Source organism: Cyprinus carpio, chromosome A3 (assembly GCF_018340385.1).
Source record: "Cyprinus carpio isolate SPL01 chromosome A3, ASM1834038v1, whole genome shotgun sequence".
Lineage (NCBI taxonomy): Eukaryota > Metazoa > Chordata > Actinopteri > Cypriniformes > Cyprinidae > Cyprinus > Cyprinus carpio.
In genome coordinates, this window is record NC_056574.1 from 15,810,251 (window position 1) to 15,834,586 (window position 24,336).

Consider the following 24,336-nt stretch of genomic DNA (forward strand, 5'->3'; position numbering starts at 1 on the left):
GTTGTTTTCTGAGGCAGGTGTCACACCTCAGATTTTTTTATTTCTCCATTTAAAGCGTGCAATCTGCAAAATGTATTTTGAAAACGGGCAAATGCAGACTGAGATGTCTTTTGCTCCACTTTGTCACTGAGGTTCCTATACTTATCCTATAACGTTTTTGTATTTGTATTTTTTTTTTTTTTATGCTTACAATTTGTGTATTCACATAGTATATTATATATGTAATTGCAAGTTACGACTGGGGAAAATGTATATGATGGTAATGCTAGAACCTGGTCAAACTAAATAAACATTTTTGAACTGAGAAACAGTGTTTTTATTTTTTTCTTTCTTTTTGAAATATACTGATATACATCCTTTCTGTCATTTTAACCTAGGCTTGAATGCATACAACACAGAAATGTAGAACTTAAGTGTCTTTACTGTAGTGACGAAACTACAACAGCAGAGGGCATTATAAGGTATTTTAGAGTTGGAACGGTGTTTTCAGTTTTTTTCTTTTTGCCAAGGCCAAACGATAATGATGATTAAAAAAAATGAAAATCTGAAAGCAGTTATACATTTTAAATTATAAAGCATAAAAAAGGTTTTATATTGCCACAACCACCCAAAGGTTTGGATTATGAAGTTTTGAAGTTTTTGTCTCTTATTCTCACCAAGGCTGCATTTATTTGATCAAAATTACAGTAAGAAAAGTGATATTTTTAAATATTATTTCAATTTTAAATATTTTCTATTTGAATAAATAATAATTTAAATATTATTTCAATTTAAGATTAATTTCTATTCTTAATTTATCCAGGAAAATACACTTTCTATTATCCTCTTTTTCAGAAGTGTCCTGGACTTACTGCCTCCTTGCTAAATAAAAATATTAATTCATAATTTTTTTATCCCAAACCTTTAAATGTGTATTATGGTTTCCACAAAAATATTAAGCATCAAAAACATAATTTCAACAGATGATTATAAGAAATGTTTCTTGAGCAGCAAATCATCATATTAGAATGATTTCTGAAGATCATGCGACACTGAAGACTGGAGTAATGATGCTGAAAATTCAGCTTTGCGTCACAGGAATAAATTACATTTTAAAATATATTCAAATAGAAAACTTTATTTTAAATTGTATGCATATACAACATTTTTTTTATTCTTGAATGTATGCACTTTCCAAAGAAAAAGCTATTTTGATTTTTTTTTTTATTATTATTATTTTGTTTTAATAATATAATCACATCATGCATCATAACAACAATGCCAAATTCAGTGCTTTTAAACTTTATCTAACGCTCTCATTTCTCATGACTTTGTCCCGAACTGATTAGTTTCTCTTGAACAAACGTGTCTTTTTGTGTGTTTTTGACTGCACAAAACATTCGGCTCATGCACATCCAGGGAGCTTTGTGCAGGTGCACTTGTGCAATTTCCCATGATATTTCAACAAGCTGCGACATGCTTTTCTGCTTTGTGTATGTGTCTTTGCCTAACGGGGTGCATGCTCTGTTCAGCAGTGTGTGAATGCCCTGTCCCTCTGATGAGTTACTGCACTTTGACTCTTAGCAACAAGCCAGCCAATCCCTCCATACAGCCTGCACCAAGCTCAGATTTCTATTGGCCAAAACGTCAGAAGTGACACATTTATTGGGGAGCAGCACAACAGCTAAGCATTATTAAAGAGAATTTGCCCAAACAGGACAGCCCTGTTGCATCTTAGCCTGATTCAAAGCCAGGTATGTAAGAAAAACAGAGCTTTTGTTGGCAAAGAAAGCTTTCAAAGAGATTGTTTTCCCTCATGAGATAGCATTCTGAATGTGCTGATGTAACATATATGTCTTTTTTTTTATGAAAACTAGTCATTTATCTTGTCGCTCACATGAAAAGGTGATAAATGACTTGCCTTTGAAATAAAGGAGTCATTTTCTTCTTTTAATCTCAGATGATGAACATCACGCAGTGCTTTGAGAATCCACAGAATTATCACAATCCACAGGGAAAAAAGCAATAAAGATATAAATGAACAGTCATTAAAGGTCATGCATTTTTAATATGTGTCCTATATTGAGCATCCCAGCTATTTTTTATTTCCATGCAGAAGAGAACAGTTTTGTGTGTAGATGGAGTGTTATGCAGAATGGATGGGCTACAGGGGAAGAGCAGAGAGCTCTCTGCCAGATAGAGATGCTGCTCTCATGTTACACCAGACCTCAGTCAAACGACCTTGAATGTGTAACAACTGGATCAAGCTGTGGTGGCAGGCCAAAACCAATGCCTGATGGTTCACATCCAGTACTCTTCTACATGTAGGCTACTTGTACAATAAATTCCATAAATAAATATGGATATAGTTTTAAAAAAAGTATATAAATATTTACTTAAATCCAAATATCAACAATCTACATGTTACAGACAGATAATCTAATTATATATTCTTAATTATATACACACACTGTATGTGTGGATATGTGTGTGTGTGCGTGTGTATATATATACTCTGTGTGTGTATATATATTATATATACACACACACCTGTGTCTTGTTGAAGAGCGTGAACAAAAGCATAATGCTTTAGTATGAATAGTATGAATAATCCAGTACCCTTTTATTAATAAATAATTAAACAAATATGAAAATATGTGTGGGGTAAACTGGCTATGCAAAACCACTAAGTAGGTCACTTCCCAAAGCATAGAAATCAGTTGGGTTAAAATCCTGTTTGACAAGATTTTCAAATTAATCTAAAACAGGTTTCTGTGCCGTGACCGCCTCAGAAACATTTTCCTCTCACATTCTAGATACTGTGCACTGCTGGACAAGACAAGTCTTCATATTTAATGTCCACAGTCTTCTCCACCGTCTTGCCCCATTCAGAATGGATGAAAGTTGTGAAAGAAACACATTTCTAGTTCGACGAAGGGCTACTTGGGGCTGTGGCTGTACAAAACCGCTTCGTAAACTGTTTTAAAACACTTTTGTGTTATTGTCGTGCACTACTCAAAGTACTATGACTCGCTAAAGGTTAAGGACACCGCTAATCCATGAACACCTCTACACACTACAGTAGCTACTAGAAACTACCTGAACGAGACTGCTGCTGGGCTGTCACGTCACGGCGCACCGCCGCCCTCAGTGTTGCCAGGTCCGCGGTTTTCCCGCATGAATTGGGTTACTTTAACACTGTTTCCGCGGGTTGAGACGACCCCAATAACGTGATATTTAGACCTTGGAATGCGAATTTTACAAAGGACACTCGCCAAAAACGTGTATTTTCCTCCCAGAGTAACAACTGGGCAGGTTTTATTGTAAAAACCTGGCAACCCTGGCAGCCCTGCAGTGTCAGTGATTTTAGAAAAGCGCTCGAGGACGAGACGGCCCACCGATACGCCACTACCACCATCGGAATCCACAAGACACCTTCCGACTGGCCGGTCGAGGAGCAAACTGTCGAGTCGACGAGAACACGCGAAACCGTATGGGATTCGTGATGCACGCCGAACTCTCGCTCGGTCGCGCGCATCTGCCGCTGTAGCATCGGGCTCGCGCGGGATAGCAGTCTGTGCCGAGACTGTTGGATGTGAAATCCGAATAGACAAGCTGAAGTATCTCGTCTGCGCGTCCAGTCTGAGCGCGTATGCATAATATTTAGCGGTCGGAGCGGAGCGTCATTGCCTGGGTGGAGTTGCAGTGCATCGCTCAATTATGCGTGAAGAATCGGCTAGCGCACTAGCATCGCGAGCTAAGCACTGTCCCGTATTATGACAGTGATCTGCATGCCTACAGCGTTTGATCACGCGCGGCAGTCGAGCGCATTTGACTTTGATGCTGGTGCTGGACACGATCTCCGGTAGAAATCCACTTTTGCCCGTTATTTCATTGACATGGCAAACGGTTAGCCCGTGCAGGCCTAGCTAGCCCCTGTGTTAGCTAGAAGAAACCGCTTCACCGGATTAGACAGCATGCAAACCATAACGGTTTGTTTTTAGCTAGAGGGGCCAGTGAGCGTATAATACAGTATGAACTAGATGCGGAGCGAGTAGATGGCGGACAACCAGCTGCTAGTTAATAACCGGCTGCCAGGTTACTGCCAACTTGACATAACAAGTTTTAATATCTGAAAAAGTGGCAGGCGTGCGCATTTCACAATGCATTTTCTCAAGGCATATTCAGGCTGTGTCACTGAAGCAAACGCTTGGATAATAGAGGCACTGCCTCCGGCTAGCTAGCTCTCCGTGATTTGCGAAGGGAACATGCCAGATCTTGAGTTGCTCTAAATAAGCAGCCAGGGTTTGCATTCGTTTAGCCTCGGCTGGCAATTGTAGCTAGATTATCGCTGGGAAGAGGGGATGCCCTAAACACTCCAAACATGTCCAGCAAAGCTTCGGGTAAAGAGAAGAAGTCCGGCTTCAGCAAGAAGCTCTTCCGCCGGGGCTCGGTGCGCTCCGTGGGGAGTTTCATGAACAGATTTCTGAAGACCCTCTCCACGCTCTCTCATTTCGGCTCGGAGCTGCACGCGCCCGAGGGCGACAAGGACGATGGGGGGTTCACAGCCTTAAAGAACGAAGGCAAGGGGTCCGTCGCGTCGGACGACAGCGACTGCGGGGGGTTTCTTCCCGGGGACAAAATCCCCGGAGTGGCCGGTTTGAAAAACCACGGCAATACGTGTTTCATGAACGCTATTCTGCAGTGCCTGAGCAACACGGAGCTGTTCGCGGAGTATTTGGCGCTGGAGCAGTACCGAGGTGACCAGACGGACGACGAGAAACCCAAGACGAACGGGGTCGTGCAGAGAAAGGGCAGTCAGGACGGAGGAGAGGTGACAGAGCAGCTGTCGGGACTGGTCCGAGCCCTGTGGACCTTTGAGTACACGCCGCAGCACAGCCGAGACTTCAAAGTAAGTTCACGCGGAGGGGTCTTGTGACGTCGTCGGGCACGCCTGGGAATATTTTACCTGTCTGCTGTAACCACGCGTGAAAAAAGAATATCTGACTGAAATCAGTCCTGAGAATTTGCACCCGTCTCTATGACACCTAGGCATGTCGACTCTTCTGAGTCGGATCTTTTCAGTGAATCATTTTAACCGCTTCGTGAAAGTCATTCACGAGTTGAACTGATTCGTTCAAACTGATTCAATTAACTGAGAATCGGACATGTCACTCTGATAATTCGCCGAGATATATTCACGGGAAATTACTGGTTTTGAGTTTTGAACAACTACTTGGAAGCATACTTTTCGAAATAAGTAATTCGTGGAAGCGTCTCGAACACACAAACGATGACATTTTGTTGGTTACTAGTCAGCTTTATGGTTTAAGTGTAAATACTGTAAAAGTGCTGGTAGAGCATCATGAGTTTTATCCAGTGGTATATTAACCGAGACCGAAAACAGAAGAGGAACAAAAAAAAAAAGACTTTTTTTTTTTTTTTTTTTTTTTTTAAATAGATTGGTTTATTGAAATGTAAGACAAAATCTAAAAAAAAATGTAAAATTATTTATATATTTTATACATCAGTCTTTTGTGGCATATTTAGTATTATAAAATATGAAGCTCATACTTCAGAAAAAAATAATTTTGAGCCTCAAACTGAGCTAAAATAAAATAACATTTAAAAAAAGCTAATTGTTGCAGATGTTATTTATATGGCCAAAAAGTAAGATGGAATTCTTCTTGTAAATCAGTGGGATCTTTATAACAATATAGCAGACTACTTACATAAAATGCATATCAATATCAGGTATCACTATATTTCTCTTAGTAAGGCTTAATTTTATGACCAGAGCTCTGTAGTATGATCAAAGTGCAGGGGAAAGATATAATGTAATGCAAAGCATTTATGACTGAGAAATGTAGAAATAAACATTACTCAAAAGCTGGAGCATATTTGATACTTACAATTTAATTATTTTTTTTATGGATAATTAAGTAAGCCTAAGTTTCTTCTGTCAAGTAAATGTTCATCCTGAATGTAGTTATTAACTTCATAAAAACCGTTAACGATTTCACAGCAAAAAGACACAACCCGAAGGTGGACAATACAATAATAGCAAAAGGCCTTATTTTCTTGCTTAAATAAGTATGAAGGATTATGAAAGGACAGAAAGCATGTAATAGATTATGTACAATGGTTCTTCAGCAAAATATTGACCATGTTGATACTTTAAGACCTTAGTGAATCATGTATCAAATATGATACAGTAGGCTTTATATGGTTAAAAACAAATTAAAGTAAATCCCTAAAAAGCACAGTTGTCAACACTGAATAGAAGTTTTCTATATCTGATCTTGCTTCTGAAGATTGGAAACATTCGTGTCTTACTGTTCAAAATTTGACTGATACTCTTTGTGTGTGTTGTGGTAGAATGCTGTGGCTAAGAGTGCCCTGCAGTACCGAGGAAATGCCCAACATGATGCTCAGGAGTTCCTTCTCTGGCTGCTCGACCGTGTCCATGAAGACCTCAATCATCTTGTACACCCTAACATCAGAGGCTCTATAAAGGTATGGCTGATATCTTAGTGAACTGATTAAGTTGGGTTTAATGACCGAATGTTTTGTTGTTGCATGGCTGTTTGGTCAAAGGGTGCCATACAGTACATTCATCTCTCTATGTCAGATGAATTAGGAGACTGTTAACCACTCTAGCTGTTTACAGAGGTTGCACAGGATGTCTTTTTGGTTTTTTTAATCAGCAGCTCCATAAAAGTTTGGGATTTCAATCGTTTAAATAGCAGAACAGGAGAAGAGCCAAACTTGGCTGGATTTATAGAGCCATTCAGGCCAGGGATGGCAGCTAGGAGTCTCACATCAGACATCAGTCTGACAAAGATCAGGACACAAGTTTAGGGAACTTAAATTCTCCCCTTTATCAAATGCATGGGACGTTAAATCACATCCTATGGTCTGTTCGGGAAGAGGGCTTGTTCGGTTTCTTTTTACAGCCTGTGGTGTCTGGATCAGGGTCAACCACTTGCATGCTCGCATGAGGTCATTCAGCTTGTCCGATTAATTTAGATGTATGTTGTGGTTTCCTGGAGTTTGTGCCAAACGCACCAGGCTGACTGACAGCACTGCTCTGAAGAGCCAGATGCTTAGCTGGAATCTTAACCTTATAGAAGAACGCCAGTCTCTCAAATTATTAATCACTTACAGTGTCTTGGCATAATATAGGGCTTTTATTTATTGACTCAAGCTCTACCCTTATGGTGCAGCATAATCATATAAACCTTTACTCACAACAGTTCTTCTGTGCGCTTAGATTGTGTAGATAGTGTTTAAATCACAGCATTCTGGATGGTTTAGCAGCAGATACACAAGTGTTATTGTTTTTTGAGACATTTTTTTCTCATTTAGGAGGTATTTATTTGATCAAAAATACAGTAAAAGCAGTAATATTGAGAAATATTCTAATTTAAAATAACCTCTTTTTTTTATTTGAATATAATTTAGAATGTAATTTATTTCTGTGATGCTAAGCTGAATTTTTCAGCATCATTACTCCAGCCTTTCAGTGTCACATGATCCTTCAGAAATCATTCTAATAGGCTGATTTAAAAAAAAAAAAAAAAAAAAATTTTGTTCATTTGTACAGGGACAACTCACAACAACAGTGTTGTGCCAGAGTTAGCTATAAAGCTAATTGGCATCTGCAGTCCCTGGGCAGGATGTTGTATGACAAACAATACAATACATATAACACATAAACTATATCACATCATGCTACATTAAATTACAAATCCAAGTCAATAGCCATGTTTCCACTGTCGGGCCAAAAGCGGGCGTGCTAGTGCGTGCCAGGGCCAGTCATGTTTCCACTGTCACTTCCGGGGCTTGATCGTGCCTCGTTGGTGCTTCCTCGTGGCCAACGGCCCGGGTTTTTAGGACCGACGAAAACCTTGGGCCAAAGCGGGCCAGCTGGGGCTAGAGGAGTGGTTATGAACAAAGGTGGATTTTCTCCGCGTCTGGAGAGCGTCAGCACTGCGGATCATTTCATAAAGCTAACAGCTAACACCAGCATTAAAAACTTTTTAAAATAAGTTGAGCTCAAAACTCACTTTCAGTCAGCAGCGAGTGTTTGAAATATCTTGATCCGATGTGGATTATAATCACCATACAAGGCAGAAATATTTATAAGCGATGCAAAAGACTATGCACGCTAATGTTACCATAGTAAACATGGTAAATACGATCGCTTGAAGAAATCAGACATTAGCTTCTTATTCTCTATCACAATCGTGTATTTATTTATTAACATATTTTATCTTTCATAAGTCTTGTCTTGAGTTTAGCTCCGCGTAGCCTATGTCATTAAAATAAAATAATGGTTTTTGTTCAGGATATTATATAAAAATAAAAAAGTCTTTTTGGTATAATATTTAGCACATTTTCCTTTTCTTGTTGATATAAAAACCTGTGTTTTGTTCATTTTCTTACCACTAATATAAGATTATGAACTAATAACCATCTCAATAAATTTATTGACTTAGTTATTCTTTATGGTTTGTTGCTAAATATTAAATCAATTTGAGTTTCAGATGATGAGGTGATTCTAGTAGGGCCCCTGATTAAATGTACTAGGTCAAAATGACTTACTATCTCCTGAAGCTTTTTCCTATTTGACTTCTCATTCCAATTTATATTAAAGTCTCCAACCAAAATTAACTCTTTATTTCGATCAAACCCCTTCAAAAGATTTCTCAGATGATCATAGAAAATACTATTTGATGAAGGAGGTCTATATATGCCCACTACAGTAAATGTCGTACATGGAGATAAAACAATTGTTACAGCAATATATTCTATTTCCACTAAAGTATTGAATTCAATTTCCTTACGTTTAATGCAGTCCTTCATGTAAATAAGCAGTCCAACACCTTTTCCAAATTTTCGATCCTTTCTGAAGACTTTATATCCCGGGACCAGATATGCAGTGTTTGGTGATGTTTCTGACAAGCAAAGCAAATTTGTAAGTAGCTGTTCCAGTTGTTCAGTTTTTGAGGCAACGCTTCTGATGTTTAAATGTCCCATAAGTAATCCTTTTGGCTTTTTAAACGCGAATCCCATAAAAGTTTCTCATGATTTGCTGTTTTAAACAGCTGAAAATCCTTTGTCTCATTGTGTGCACACAGTTTGAAAGTACCTTGTAGTCAGTTAACTCCAAAAGGCCGTGCGTCATCTTTATAAAAAAATTAGGTCCTGGATTTTGATGAACGTCACTCGCCAGAAGAAGAGTAATGGCTAAATTATTGATCGTTCTTCTCTCGATAGATCATAAGTGCTTTGTTGGAAGAGTCACTTTTCCGTCGTTTAAGATCACGTTGAAAGAAGTGAATTGGCTGCATAAATCAAAGGTAGCAACAACAACTTGTGTGTCTGTCCACCGCTGATGTATGTTTGTTTCCCAGCAGCAGCGCAATGATAGAAACAAAAGGATAGCAGTATAGCCAATAACAATAATTTTCTGTGTCCTATGGGGAGAATTTTGCCATTGATTTACTCTAGTTTTGAAATCAAAGTGATCAGTTTTTAAGTTTAAATTTGGCAGCATTTACACCTGCAGCTCCTGCCCTGCCGTCAGCGTGCGCTGTCATTTTTCTTCTTTCTGCTCAATTTCTTATTATTATCAATGTTGAAAACAGTTGTGCTGATGAATGTTTTTGTGGAAACAGTGATGCACTTTTTTTCAGGATTAAATTTAAAAAGAACAGCATCTATTTAAAAATGAAGATCTTTTCAACTCCATTACAAATTTTTAAATTGTAAAATATATATGGTTTGTAATACTTGGAGAGTTTATTTTGACACGGCTTGTGGTGATCATGTTTTCATAAGTTTTATATTAATTATTATATGATTGTGGCCCTGCTTTATGTACTTGGCTTGAACTTTAACTGCCTGTACATGACGCATTTTATATATATATTTTTTTTATATTAGTGTGGTAAGTGTTTGTTATGTGAAATGCAAATCTATCATGCATATTTAATAGTTGACCTTCTGCTGGGTTGTGTTGTGTTACTGGTAATAGTATTGTTAAATAGCACCTAACATTCTCATGTTTGTCACTATAGCCTCCTATTGAGGAAGACGATGGAGCGTTAGAGGGTCCTTCACCACCTCTATCAGCTGGCTCGTTTGTCCAAGAGCTGTTTCAAGCTCAGTACAGGTAATGATCACTGATGTCTGTCTGTTGGCTGTATTAAACTGTTTGTCTCAGTTGAAATTGCTCACTGTGGTCTCTGTTGATCAGATCCTCACTTACCTGTCCGCACTGTCAGAAACAGAGCAACACTTTTGATCCTTTTCTTTGCATCTCCCTCCCAATTCCATTACCTCACACACGGTAAGTACTGATGTCAGAGAGACCCCCATTTAATTTCCTTTCTGTGTGTTTTGATGACAGCACCATGCTTCATCTGTAGATGTAGACATAAAGGCAGATTGATCAGCTGTCATGTCTGTATTAATAATGTGACTGATTATCAGGGGTTGGATGAATATAAAGAAATACGCTCGGTCACCTCTGCTGAGTTTAGATGAAGTGTTCAATTTCTGACTGTTGGAATGATGTTGTTAATTTATTCTGCTATGGACTTTCACCTTATATTTGGATGCAAATATAGGCTTTATTTAACTCATGGCTGTCAACTTCGGCCCTGGAGGGCCACTGTCCTGCAGAGTTTAGCTGCCTGTAGCTTTCTAGTAGTTCAGAAGACATTGATTAGTTTATTCGGGTGACGATTTGGTGCTCAAGAAACATTTCTTATTATTAATGTTGAAAACATTTGTGCTGCTTAATATTTTTGTGGAAACAGTGATACATTTTTCCCCCTGTAATCTTTAATGTATAGAAAGTTCAAAATTATAGCATTTATTTATAATAGAAATCTTTTGCATTACATTACATACATTATAAATGTCTTTATTGTCCCTTTTGACCAATTTAATGCATCCTTGCTGAATAAAATATATATATATATATATATATATATATATATATATATATATATATATATATATATATATATATATATATATATATATATATAATATATATAATATTTTTTTTTATTTTTTTTTTTTCAAAAAAAGAAATACCTTACAGAGCCCATACCTTAAAGGTTAAAAAAAAGGAAGTCTGAATCTAATTTTTGACACTTATGGCAGGACTTGTACAGACAAAAATAAAAATGTTTGTAATTTGATTTAGTTGTAGTCCGTTTGAGACATGACTACTTTTATAGGTGGATAGTAAAGTTACAGTTGTTATTCCTGTGAAGTTAGTTCCATGTACTGTAAAATAGTGTTTTATGAATACTTGCGTGAATAGAAATTGAAATAAAATGTAATATAAATACTAGATACAAACTAAAAACAAATAAGTTTAAGGTGAAGCACTAAAATTACTAAAACTGACGAAAATATATTAAGACTTAAAACAGGAATTTTAATGGAAATATTAAAAATACAAAAACTAAAAATCCAGAGGCATTTTTAAGATGCTGAATCTATTAGTACACATTAATGTTTAAAGAAGCCGTGCTATTAGAAGACAGACAGTGAATTGCAGCACACCTGCCCCTCATATTATAGCATGAGAGATGATGAACCAGTGAATAATAGTCCCTGGGAGAGAAGAATAGCTGGGCAGGTTTCACTTCCACATCATTATTGAGTAAAACCCTGCCGGTGCCTTCATATCATCCCTAATCCAAGAAGTTCTACATCATAAAGAAGACTCGGGGGTGTTTTGACCCGTCCTCCCGTTGTGGCTTTCTGCACTGTCGGCATCTCTAAGCTCTGAAAAAACATTAACGCAGAGAAAGACTAGATTTGGAGCTCATCCTCTGCCAGCATGAAGAATGACCGATCCAAAAAAGAGGAAATTTAGTCTGGAAGTTCAGCGATGTGCGACTTAAGCGATACAGTAGTTGCCTTGGTCGTCACAGTCTGTGGGAGTAGATTTCATTTGCCCTCTCCTTAATTCTGTTTATCCATGTTTAGCAAGTGCTGTTATCTCTGTGTATTATTTCATAGGCCATTTATCCCCTACACTTTCCTGATATGCCACTTCACGTGGGCAGATATTGATGAAGAGTTGTTGATTTAGTTGGCTTCGCCTTCGGGGCCACTGCACACAGCTTTTCCTCTTTAGAGATGAGTTTGCTTCCTAATGCATTTAGAGAGGTGATCCAGCATCATTAAAGCAATTCTAAATGCTTTTAATCCTTATAGGCTGCTGAATGTAATAAAAGGACCTTAAGTAATGTGTTACATTATATCAGCTTGGATTTCAATTTTTTTGTTGTTGTTCTTTATTTATTTATTTGATCCACACCTGAATTACAGAAGATGTTTTTGTGCATGAATGTAGTTCTTTTAGCATTAGTCTTGAAAGGGATAGTTTAACCAAAAATGAAAATTGGCATCATGTACTCACTCTCATGTCATTCCAAACGCATATGACTTTCTTTCATCTGTGGAACACAAATGAAGATATTTTTATTGCAACCTGAGATTTCTGTCCCTTCATTGAATGTCTATTCTACCAAAATGTTCAAGCCTCAATGAGACCATAAAGACAACAACAAGTCTGTAGGTTTGCATGTAGTGATGCATTAACTTTCATTATTGTGCACTTGTTTGCTCCAGGGCGACTGTCTCTATGAAGTTTCTTTGCATTAAATAGTTGTATCACTTGCCATCCCGCAGGCCTCTGTATGTGACCGTGGTTTATCAAGGCAAGTACTCTCACTGCATGAGGATTGGTGTGGCCGTACCACTCAACAGCACTGTGTCCAGACTGAGAGAGGCCGTGTCACGTGAGACCAAGATCCCACCAGACCAGGTACAGATTCCACAGGTTTTTTTGCACAGCACTGAGATGTTATTTTTCATCGAATTCCAATGTTTGTATAAAGATCTTTACTGTTTCTCTGAATACAATATTGATTATCCGTTAATACTGAAGTGTGGACACTGAGGGTGGATTGCTGTTTGTTCGTTCGTCTTTCCACATGACGTCATCAACCAAAGCCGTTTCCTGTTTGTTTGCCTTGTTTTACCGAGATGTTAAGTGTAAACCACTTCTGACCATCCGTCTCTCTTATGTCTGTGCAGTTTGTCCTGACTGAAATGTATTACGACGGTTTCCACCGCTCCTTTTGTGACGATGACGACGATCTTGATATCATTCAAGAAAGTGACTCAATCTTTGCTTTTGAAACTCCTGAGACTTTTAGATTAGAAAACATTCGCTCTAAAAGAGGTACTCTTTCATGCATTGCACTTTGGTTATAGCTCAAAGTATACATCAGTTTAGACGCGAACGCTTAGCGCACAACCAAACACTTCTGCTTTCATAGTACTCTCCATTTGATAACATGCAAACACAGGGGGTCAACACATGTGCACTAGAAAGTTTGATTTTTGTCCAGTGTTGGTCTGTGCCATTTCTCTCCAAAATTTGACCAATAAAAATGTCTTTGTACTTGTTTAAACTTGAGTTGCAGGTATCTCTTTACCTGCTCATCAAGGTAGGCGTCTATTGTTGTTACATCTCCAGTAGTTTGTTGTTGTTGTTGTTTCATTTGTTTATTTTCTGACTTTTTTTTTTTTTTGGCCGGGCCAGTGTTGCCCCCTTTTGGACCAACTAATTAGTGCAAAAAAGAAAAAACTCAAGTCACATATGCGAGCTGAGTGTACAGAGTATATTCGGTTAGAAAAATCGGGCTGTGCTGATGACAGTTTTTACGCAACTGTGTGCAAAATCCTGGCGTACATGTGAAAACCGAAGTATACTTTGGGCTTAAGAAAAACTGGATGTTTATCAAGTAATACTAATTATAAGCAATCAGCATTTATCGTAATATTAGAAATGGAACTAAAGATAGTCATTTGTCTTTCAAAACATAGAAACTAAACCTAGCTTAGCTTAGGATCATCATAAAAGTAGATTGGAGAGTTTGAAATGAATCTTGATACTATTTCTAAATGTTTTGTTGTTTTTAGTGGTGCAAGTAACATTTTTAACCATTTCCAGGGAGCCTCCTTGCTAATCTGAATCAGAACAATGTGAAATACGGAGTGGAGAGCAGCCGAACACCGTCTTTCATGCAGGGAGCAATGAATCCAGTATCTCCTAACAAAAACACTGGATGTGAGAAAATGATTCTGCTGATTTGTAACAGAGCCTGCACTGGCCATCAAGGGCGGAGGTAAAATTATTGTCTTTCCGACATGCTAACACAAGTTATTTTTAACTTGATGTCTTACATGGAGAAAATGTTGTGGTCTTGTTGTACACAATATAAGACAGTAATGTAGCACAAAGTGGAAAATCAATGTACTTTTTGTTCGTTGCAGGTTCGGTCTTCCATTTGTACTATATCTAGAGCGCACTGTGACATGGGATGTGTTACAGAAAGAAATTCTAGAGAAAATGCGTCACCTGCTAAGGCCAGGGGTTTACATTCAGGTCAGTGAAACCTCTACTTGCTGTTAAACAAAGGTCTTAAAATGCATCTTTTTTCTTATGTCAGTAGAATTATGACTTTTGTTACTTGCACTTGTAATAAAGAGGATTTGTTATTTTAGGTTGGACCCTTTAGTCTGCGTGTGGTTGGAGTGGTTGGGATCACATATCTGTTGCCACAGGAGGAGCAGCCACTATGTCACCCCACTGTGGAAAGGTTTGTGATGCACGACCACTTTGTTCAGAGCATATTGTGTGAACTTAAATTTCAGGTGTCCTACTGGCTGATTTAGACATGTATATTGTTTTACAGTTAGTTCGCATAGACAGTTCTTCCACAGGCAAGCAAATAGTCAGTACTTTTATTACAGCAGCATTATTAACTACACAAGACTTTTATATTACGCTAGATGAATTAATGAGTGTAGATGAAACGTTTATCTGATTGTGATCATTGAATTTAACAAATGTAATCGAACAAAATACAACAAAGCTTGATTCTTCATTTTGATCTGTTAAAAGGATTTTCTTGGCAAACTTGTCTTTTCTCAATCTTTCCTTTTTAGAGCATATAAATCCTGTGGGCCAGGAGGACCTCCTCATGTTAAGATTGTAGTGGAGTGGGACAAAGAGACCAAGGAATAGTAAGTAAAACTAAGCCACAATTAATAACTTGTCTATAGTTTTTGTTTTGTTTTGATTTTGGTAGTGGCCCCAAAATAACATTTGGGCAATTAAACCACACTAAAAAATAGCTGAACATCATTACGTTAGATAAGAGTCTTCCAAACTGGGAATTGAAAACCCCTTTGCAAGTGAACTGCAGGGAGTTAATGAGTAGGTGAAACGTTAATAATTAGATCATTAAATGAAATGATTAAATACAAAATTAAAATAAAGACATTTTTAATAATAATAATTTTATATATATATATATATTATAAAAATGCTTATTTAAAAAGATAAAATTGTATTTGTTTCTCTTGTCATGTGACCATTAACTGTGAACATGCAAGTGTATTGTTAAATTATGGAAATATTATATTAAAATCTCAGGGGTACTTTGATTTTAGGTCAAATGGGTTTAGCTAAAAGAAAAGTTTGGGAACCCCTGCATTAAAAATTAAATAAATAAATAAGGCTTTTAGATTGCTACTTGGTTTACTTTATTGTTTGTATGTTTAATGCAATAAGCTTTTTATCTGGCCACCGTATACTGCCTGTAGGTTGTCTGGTAAGTTAAATTTCAATAAAATGTAATAAATTTCAGGGCAAGAAATTTCAGTAAAGTTAGAAAAGAAGGGTCATTTAAATTATTTTCTGAAGTTCTACACTTTAAGCGTCAAAGGGGTTTCTTGACCACGTGTGTATGTATTAAACATTCTCTGGCAGACTGTTAGAGAAAATATCTTGCAGAGATTAAAAAAATATTGTGTTGAAGTCACAGTAGAGGATAGCAGAAATGCTTGATTGGTCTGGTTAGAGAGTTGTTTCCAGTGTATGTTCTGATTCCCACAGCTTGTTTGGACACACTGAGGAAGAGTACATCCCTGACGCTGAGAGTGTGTATCTGCACAGAGAGCAGCACCATCAGCCGCAGGCCTGCACCCTCGCTCAGTGCTTCCAGCTCTACACCAAAGAGGAGCAGGTAAAAGTCCAGCATAATACAGTTTTATCCACATAAAGGATCCATTTACCTAAAAGGGAAAACTCTGTCATGTACTCACTGTCATGTCTTTCCAAGCCTGTATGACTGACTGACTTTTGTTGAACCCCATAAAATAAAAATGAAAGAGGATCAAGGCTGTCAAACAAGATTTTCAGTGAATAACGACTTAAATGTCTGTCTCTTCCTCGCACAATAAGCAGTTTATGATGTTTTTATGCTGTCTTTGGAGTTTGACAGCCCCCATTCACTTTCTTTGTATGGAAAAGAGCAGCTCAGACATTCTCCTCCTGTGTTCATGGAAAAAAAGAAATTCATGCAGGTTTTGAATGACATGAGAGTGAGTAAATGATGATAGAACTTTGATTTGTTGGGTGAGCTATCCCTTTAAAAGAGCCCTCATACTCCTTTAATTTCTTTAATTTCCACTTTTCCATAGCTGCCTTTGTGGGCACATATGCCAAGGTTATTTCTGCTGTCAGTGCTGTTTTAAAATTGCTAATTTTTTTGTGAACACATCTTTAACCATGGAATGGGTCCACACATCGTATAAATATACACTGTGGTTAGCAAGAGCCAGCCTCGGCCAGCTAAGGAAGGGTTTGGAACTGGCTGTGCTTTAAGGAAAATGAAGAAACAGCCAGATTTGTAAATGCAAAACCTCTCTGACTGATGTTGTTTATGTCTGCTTCCTGTATGCCTTCCAGTTGGCCCCAGATGATGCCTGGCGCTGCCCCCATTGCAGGCAACTGCAACAAGGGCGGATCAAACTCAGCCTGTGGACCCTGCCGGATGTTCTCATACTGCACCTCAAGAGGTTTAGACAGGTGCTGTTCTAATCAAATCACATCACCTGTGCAAATGGTGCTCTCAGCAAGTAGTGCAAATATGCGGTAGAGTGGCCTGTGGTGAAAGCTTGGTTGGTAACAAAGTTGGATCCCCACTAGGGGGACGATCCTTTGACTGTTTTGAAGGTTTAACTGGAGAGTTGTGTGTTCACTGTTTTTCAGATGAAAGTGTGTAATGTGTGTAAATGACTGCCTGCTTACTAATGTGTGCACCTTGTGTCTTCGGAAGGAGACAGGAGGGTTAAGATGCAAAACATGGTGCGATTTCCTTTGATTGGCATGGATATGGCTCCTCATGTGGTGAAGAGAAGCCAGAGCAGCTGGAGCTTACCCTCCCACTGGTCACCATGGAGAAGACCTTACGGGCTTGGCCGTAACCCAGACGACTACCTTTATGACCTCTATGCTGTGTGTAACCATCATGGCAACATGCACAGAGGGCATTACACAGGTGACACATTAGAGCACTAAGAGCTTGGATTTACTTCCAAATGTTATTACCTTCTTGAATGATGGATTTGAGATTCCAGTCCTTTCAGTCCCTGTCTTTTAACTCCTAACAGCATACTGTAAGAACTCCATTGATGGGCAGTGGTATTGCTTTGATGACAGTGAGGTTCAGCCTGTAGCTGACGAGGATGTCTGTCAGCAAACTGCATACATTCTGTTCTATCAAAGGAGGACAACTATTCCCTCGTGGTCGGCAAACAGCTCTGTTGCAGGTGACTCTTGTTCCTTATTGAGTTTTTGGTTGACACAGTTTGCTAACTCATTTGTCTTTTTCATTTAGAAGGCTTGTGAAGGTGCTGGCGTCTGAACCAATTGACCCTCTTTTTCCAGCCCAATGAAACTGCTTCATATTAGTGTGACACTCTTTGATGAGACTTTAGTAGAGCCCATTGCCATTCTGGAGAATTAAAATAATAAAAGAGTTTGATGTACTGTCTAGTTTGATGTGCTGTCTAGACATATCTAGCATTGAAGGGCCTCCAGCTCATTTCTGGAGACTAGGAAAAATGGGATCTTAATCAGTTTTGAGCACATTATAGAAATAATTCACCCCAAAATGAAATTTTCTCACTTTTCTTTCCACGCTGTGGAACCAAAAATTTAATTATGGGCCTGATTTTAATGTAATTCCCCCACCCCCCCCAAACCGGTTAAGACCCTGTTATGCAGCCAATTTTAAAGATTTCAGTGGTCATGTCAATCACTGTTCTGATTACCCATGTAAGAAACTAAACAAACTAACCTAAACCTTAACCTTAGTATAGCTTTGGTAGCACATACTGTTAGGTAGCATTACTGTTTGTCGTGATCACATCCATTCATGATTTTTCATGATGCAGTTGACCAATGAAATCAGCTAAATTTGTTTGGGGAGCAAAAAGTAATGTGTTGTAAGGCAGTAACTGCCATATGACCAACAACTTTAACAAATTAACATCTTCATATTCAGCAACACTGGTGATCAACAGTGATTAGTCTATAGATTAACCAATCAGAATATGAGGACTACTGTATCAAAAATCCCATTTAATACTAAGGGACAAAGAGTGGACAAAATTAAAGTTTTTTTTTTTTGGCGAACACTCTTCTACAACAGTGCAGAACATGTTCCTATAAATGAAGATCCTTATTTCAGATTTGTGTAATTGTCTCAGGCTCAACCAGCTCATCTTTATGTGAACACTGGGTTAACCGGCTTCAGGGCAGCAGGCCGCCCAGCCTGGCCTCTGGAGCCTCCTCAAGACGCACATCCCTGATCTCTTTGGCAGAGTCAGTGGAGTTTCCCGGTGATCGCAGTGAAGACGATGGTGAGGAACTGTTATGCCTCTAACATGGATGTTCATCTTTCTGGTGTCTAATATGTAAATCTTTAGAAGCTAAGTAGTACCATATTTTGCCCTCATCTTCCTTGTGTCCTCTTATTCTGTGTGTTGTGCCAGTGTTTTACACTTGCCTTTCTTTATTATGTCTTCTCTCTCTTGTAGCCTTAGCGCTTACTAACACAGGATCTCCCGCCTTGCTCAGTTAAGACAAAACTGCATGCCAATGCTCTTTTCATTCAGTCCAGTATCAGCACATTAGTTTAAATCTCTCTGTTCTTTTTGTAGGAGGATTTTCAACGCGACCCTTCGTGAGAAGCATTCAGCGGCAGAGCTTGTCCTCCAGATCGTCGGTTACCAGCCCTCTGGCTTTCAGTGAAAATGGGATGAAACCTTCCTGGTCCCTGTCACAGAAACTACAAATGCGATCCAACTCGCCCTCGCGATTCTCTTTGGACTCGCGCTCCTCCCCTCCTCTCGAGAGAATAGGAGAAACTTGTGACGACAAAGTGTCCACGTCTTGCTTCGGCAGCTACAGCAGACATGAGCGTCAGTCCAGCAGTAAGGCCCCGCTGGCCATGATGGAGGGTAACGGTAGTGATGACGGCAGTGGGAAACGGATCCTAGACGAGGCCTATTGCAGAGCTCCGACGCAGTCTGACAGGAAGAGCTCTAAAGGTGAGCCCGTCGACAACAACAACCAAATTAATGCTGTGGACCAGAATGCTCTTGGAGCACTCTCCAAAGAGCAGAAGCGTAAGAGCTCCATGTCGGAGAAGAAAGCAGAAGGATCCGCCAGCAAGAAGAGCTCCACCAAGACCAAGGGGGACCAAGAGAAGCCCTCGAAGAAGCGCCAGAGCACCTCTTCTGTAACCAAGTCTCCATCCTCCCAAGTGTCTTCCAGCCCTCAAGTGAAGGGCAGCAAAGCGACCAATCTAAAAGAGAAGAGCAATTCTCCCAAGAGTACTAAGGGTACCCCTTCAGGAACGCCCTCCAAAAGGAAAGAGTCTTTGCAGGCACAGGAGTCTCCAGTGTCTGGAGGCACAAAGGGGAAACCATCCCTTACTTCCACACCCCAATCCTCTGCCTCTCCCTCGCCCACATCCAAAAAGAGCTCCTCTGTGGCTGAGAGGAACTCTGTGTCTGGCAAGAAGAAGCTGGTGGAAAGAGGCTCCAGCAAGGACTTGGCGCACACCAGTCCCCTGGCAGAGAAGTCTAGAGTCAGTGCCACTTCGCAAACATCCCAACCTAAAACTGCCGAGGCAAGGAGGCCAGTGAGAAGCTCTAGTAGTAGTTCCTCAATCACCAGCCTGCGCTCCCCAAGCATTTCCTCGAGAGACCTCCGCCGCAGCAGCAAATCCGAGGACAAGGGACTCTCGTTTTTCAAGAGCGCGCTTCGGCAGAAAGAGACTCGTCGGTCGGCCGATCTAGGCAAGACCACGATTCTCGCCAAGAAGGCTGTCGAGAGGACTGCCAAGTCCAGCAGCCAGTGGAAACTCGATGCTGACGAGGGCGAAGGCTCTGGAAACTCTTCCCTGCAGGTCTCACCGGAGCCGCGCTCCTGCAGGGCTGCCACTGATGAGAAAGAGTCCTCGAAGACCTCCACCCCTAACAAACGCTCTCTCTTACCAGTAGGCAAGTCCAAGTCTTCCAATTCTGAGGCTAGTCTTCAGTCTCCCATCAATGGGAAGAGACCTCTTGAAAAGATCTCATCCTCTAAAAAGCTTTCTTCCAGCATGCAATCCTCTGCACGGGCAACACAGACGCCTCAATGAAATTTTAATAGCATTTCCATTATTTTCTGTAATGCAGCTATTTTTTGATGTGCCTAAGAAGAATATAAAGTATATAGTATATACCTGTATTTTACTTTTCTCAAAGAAAATATGTAAATTATCAGAAAGCGCCTTTCTCTCCTGCCATGGAGCCAAATCGTTGCCTCTGGCAAGGTATGGTATATGAATCTACTACTGTTCACAACTCTAAATAGGAATGTTTTAACTTAGCACTTTGTAAATATTTTTTCTCCCTCGAATAAGGCTTAGATGTAATGGATATGTACAATACTTTTTAACTTGGTACTGTTCCTTTTTATTTGGACAAGTCACTTATGATGAAATTAGATTCTTGCGATATTCCTCGGAGTACTGTACCAATTCACTCCATATCTACACTTGGTGCTATTTACAGTCCAGTGTTGCCCTGGCACTGATACAGTATAAAGATTGAGAAGAGTTACATCACGAAACCTGACTGAATTTGCGACTGTAGATTTAATGGGGTTTTGCAGAGAACAATCTCTTTGGTACTTCTCGAAGCCTGCTCTCCTACCCCAACTTTTTTTCTTTTCTACTCCAGAGCAGTTACAAGTGTCCCAGTAGCATAACTGCCCTCAGAAATGTGCGCAACAATGACACTGCAGGCCGATAGCTGAATTGTTGCTGTATGAATGGGATCTTTCAAATGGTATATTAGTGGAGGACAATCTTTAAACTCACTCTATTTAGTTTATTCCAGCAAAACGCTGTGTGATCTCCTTATCTGGATATTAATGGAGGCAGTGTAAGCCCTGCATGAATTTGTTTTGTATATCTTTGTTTTTATAATGAAAGTTTGATAGCCACATAATCATACTTGAACCATTTCATGCCCGCCAAATTCAATGCCAACATATATGAACTGTTTTCGTTTGGCTTGCTTCGATCTGGGGATGAACCCTTGTGCGTTTTTATCTCCCATATTTATCTGTGGACAACCAGTGCAATAGTTTTTAACACTTTAGGAGAACAGATATGGCCTTCTGTATTTGGGAAACATGCTGAACTTAATGTTGCCATTTCGGAAACAAATTATTTTAAATACCAATACTGTACATATGCAATAGTGGTAAAAAACAACAACAACAAAAAACCTACAGTATATATATAGGTTTTTTTTTTTGGCTAAGAGTTTTTGATTTAATATCCAATTGAAATTGTTCTGCAGAAAGGCCTTTGTTTGTTTTGCATGCTTGTCAACCCCATGGAGTTCACCTAAATATATTTTCATTCATTCTCGATTTCGCTTAGACAAGTTCATTTGGACTGAGTCAAAATGTTATGTACGACAGGAGAAGTGTAGGGTTAAGCAAGTCATTATTGTTACATTTGCATAACAGTGTCATTATGTTGGCCGCTGTTCAGCTTGCTGCCCTGTAATTAAAACGTTAATCCAAACGCCGCTGATGCCACTGTTGAACCGTTCTCATTTTCATGCTGCTTTTCGGTCTGAGAAAACCCTCTTTTTCAGCACACTTTATCTTAAAATAGATACTTTAGCAATGAACCTAATGTGTAGCACACTACTTTTTGTTTGTTTGTTTGTTTGTTTGCGACAGACCCATATTGTGTGTGCACTGAAAAAGTATTTGTAAAAAAGCAGTGTTGCATGATAATATTAATGCATGCACTTAACTATGCAAGTGACTGTTGCTAAACAAGAGTCTTGTTGTTAATGTCTGAATTTATTTTTTGTTTTATTTGAAAGAAAACGGAGCATGAATTGTTTGCATTTTATTGCTTTTTTTGCACACTTTTCCAACTTAAATTTTTTTGAACATTGTGATATGAAAACATAAATTATTAGCTTTAATCATATGTATTCCAAAATGAGCAATTGGCATTGTATTTTCATGCTATTTTCCTTTTATAAACTATCTTTTTATTAAAACTATTATTTTAATTCATAAGCTGTTCTTTAGGGTAAGACCTCCCTGTTTCCATGTGATGAATTTAGTTTTTATATTTTTATAGTCACAGCCTGTTTTGGTTTTTCACATTTCGCTGGCGTGATGTGGTCTGGTCATGCTTTCACATGTAGTATGTAGGGAATGTCGTATCTTATATCAGCTATGTAACTTTACCGTCAGCATTCAATCAGTGCACACAATTCCTGCATCGCTTGCAATGCTGAAACACTGAACACTACATTCACTTTGTCACACTTTCACGTCATTCCATGTTTTAGGATGTGAAGTTCTTGGACCGTGAATTCAGAGAATATCTTTCTGCCAGATGCAATTACCCTCTCTTAGTCTTATTGCATATGGGATGCTTTCAGTGGCTCAATGGCTAATATGACATGGTCTTATCAAGTGTTTGGATAGGACAGATGATCTTATCATTATATTGAAGCTGTATCAGTCTCATGGTATAATATGCGTGCGTGGTTTACACACTGGACTTGAATGATTTCTCACGACCCAGAGCAGTTTTCATGTATTGTTCATGAACTGGTACCTGCTTTGGTGGGATTATAACTGGGCTGTCATTTTAATGTATGACCATAAGTCAAGGTCACCCAAAAGAGGAAAATGATATTTAGTTAGAAAAAGCGAAAACCATGTAAATGTTTGGTTGCATGAGACTGTGTCAAATGCTTTTTGTTAATTTATTTGTATGTTTTGTGTATGCACTTTTTTTCCAAATGTTTGTTTTTTATTATTTTAAAGAATGCATTTCTTTGAAAAATCATTTGTATTCATAACATTGTCTCCCTAATGTAAGTTGGCGGTTGAATTATGATTAAAAAATAGACTTGAATTAGAGGTCTAACCTCAAATTTGTCCTCGAAATAATTGTTTTGATGTATTTTATTTGCTTCACTGGGGGTTGAATGTTTCTTTGCCACAAGCACTGTAATATCTAATGTTGACCACAAGATGGGGCTTTCCACCATGCTTTTAAAAATAAGCAGCGATACTGAAGATTTCAGATTAGTACAAAACAGGCAATTCTACACCGTTTTGGAGGTCCCCATGTCATTTCAAACCTGTATGACACTCATTTGTCTGTAGAACACAAGAAGATATTTTGAAGAATGTTGGTTGGCAACCAAACAATTTTGCCTCCTGTCGACTTCCATTGTATTTTTGTTATTAGTAACCAAAACTGTTTATTTACCAACATTCCTCAAAATACCTTCTTTCTTCTGTGGAACATAAAAGAAAGTCGTATAAGTTTGACATGAGGGTGAATAATGACAGAATTTACATTTTTAGATGAATTATTCCTTTAAGAGAATGTAAACAGACCAGACAAAAGCTGATCCAAATGCGCTTAATGTGTCAAATTCACAACAAATTAGTGCGACAGCGCCAAAGTTTTAAATCTTTCGCATGGCAGGTGCATTTTCAAATTTGTACACTCTCCATCTGAGAAAAGCTTGTGTTTGTTCTGTGTGATTGCTTGAATAGTGGCCAAAATGTTTTTGCATGCAGAGAAAGCTAGGCTATTATTTCATTTCTGAGGCCTCAATATAGGCTACACTTCAACCCGAACAAACATTTTTTGGGGCTTATCCCTCCCTCAGCATCCCAAGCCTCCAGGGACAACTACAATATTTATTGTTTGCTTTTAGCTTAACTTCACTGAGTTTTCACATTGCTCAGCAGAGGTGAAAGCTGTCTCTAAGCAAACTGTTCAGAAGCACCGGCAGACCTAATACATTACCATGTGCTGTATTTCAAACGCCCTGCTCTTTTTTTCC

At 38.8% G+C, this 24,336-nt stretch overlaps 1 protein-coding gene across 3 annotated transcripts; it reads left to right on the plus strand.

Moving 5' to 3' along the window:
* The first annotated feature begins 3,175 nt into the window (after window positions 1-3,175).
* LOC109078599 (ubiquitin carboxyl-terminal hydrolase 31-like) lies at window positions 3,176-23,409 on the plus strand. 3 transcript variants are annotated; one of them, XM_042720609.1, is made up of 17 exons: window positions 3,176-4,891; window positions 6,358-6,495; window positions 10,065-10,159; window positions 10,244-10,336; window positions 12,706-12,841; window positions 13,114-13,261; window positions 14,036-14,210; window positions 14,359-14,470; window positions 14,590-14,684; window positions 15,034-15,111; window positions 15,986-16,115; window positions 16,841-16,961; window positions 17,208-17,432; window positions 17,545-17,703; window positions 18,646-18,798; window positions 18,976-19,014; window positions 19,099-23,409. In XM_042720609.1, exons 1-17 carry the CDS (start codon window positions 4,364-4,366, stop codon window positions 20,583-20,585), a joined length of 3,912 nt encoding a protein of 1,303 aa, XP_042576543.1. In that variant the 5' UTR covers window positions 3,176-4,363; the 3' UTR covers window positions 20,586-23,409. The 3 variants fall into 3 exon arrangements, with proteins under 3 accessions (XP_042576543.1, XP_042576550.1, XP_042576555.1); XM_042720616.1 differs by having other exon boundaries at window positions 16,841-16,959; window positions 17,206-17,432; window positions 19,102-23,409; XM_042720621.1 differs by lacking the exon at window positions 18,976-19,014 and having other exon boundaries at window positions 3,181-4,891; window positions 16,841-16,959; window positions 17,206-17,432.
* Window positions 23,410-24,336: the final 927 nt, after the last annotated feature.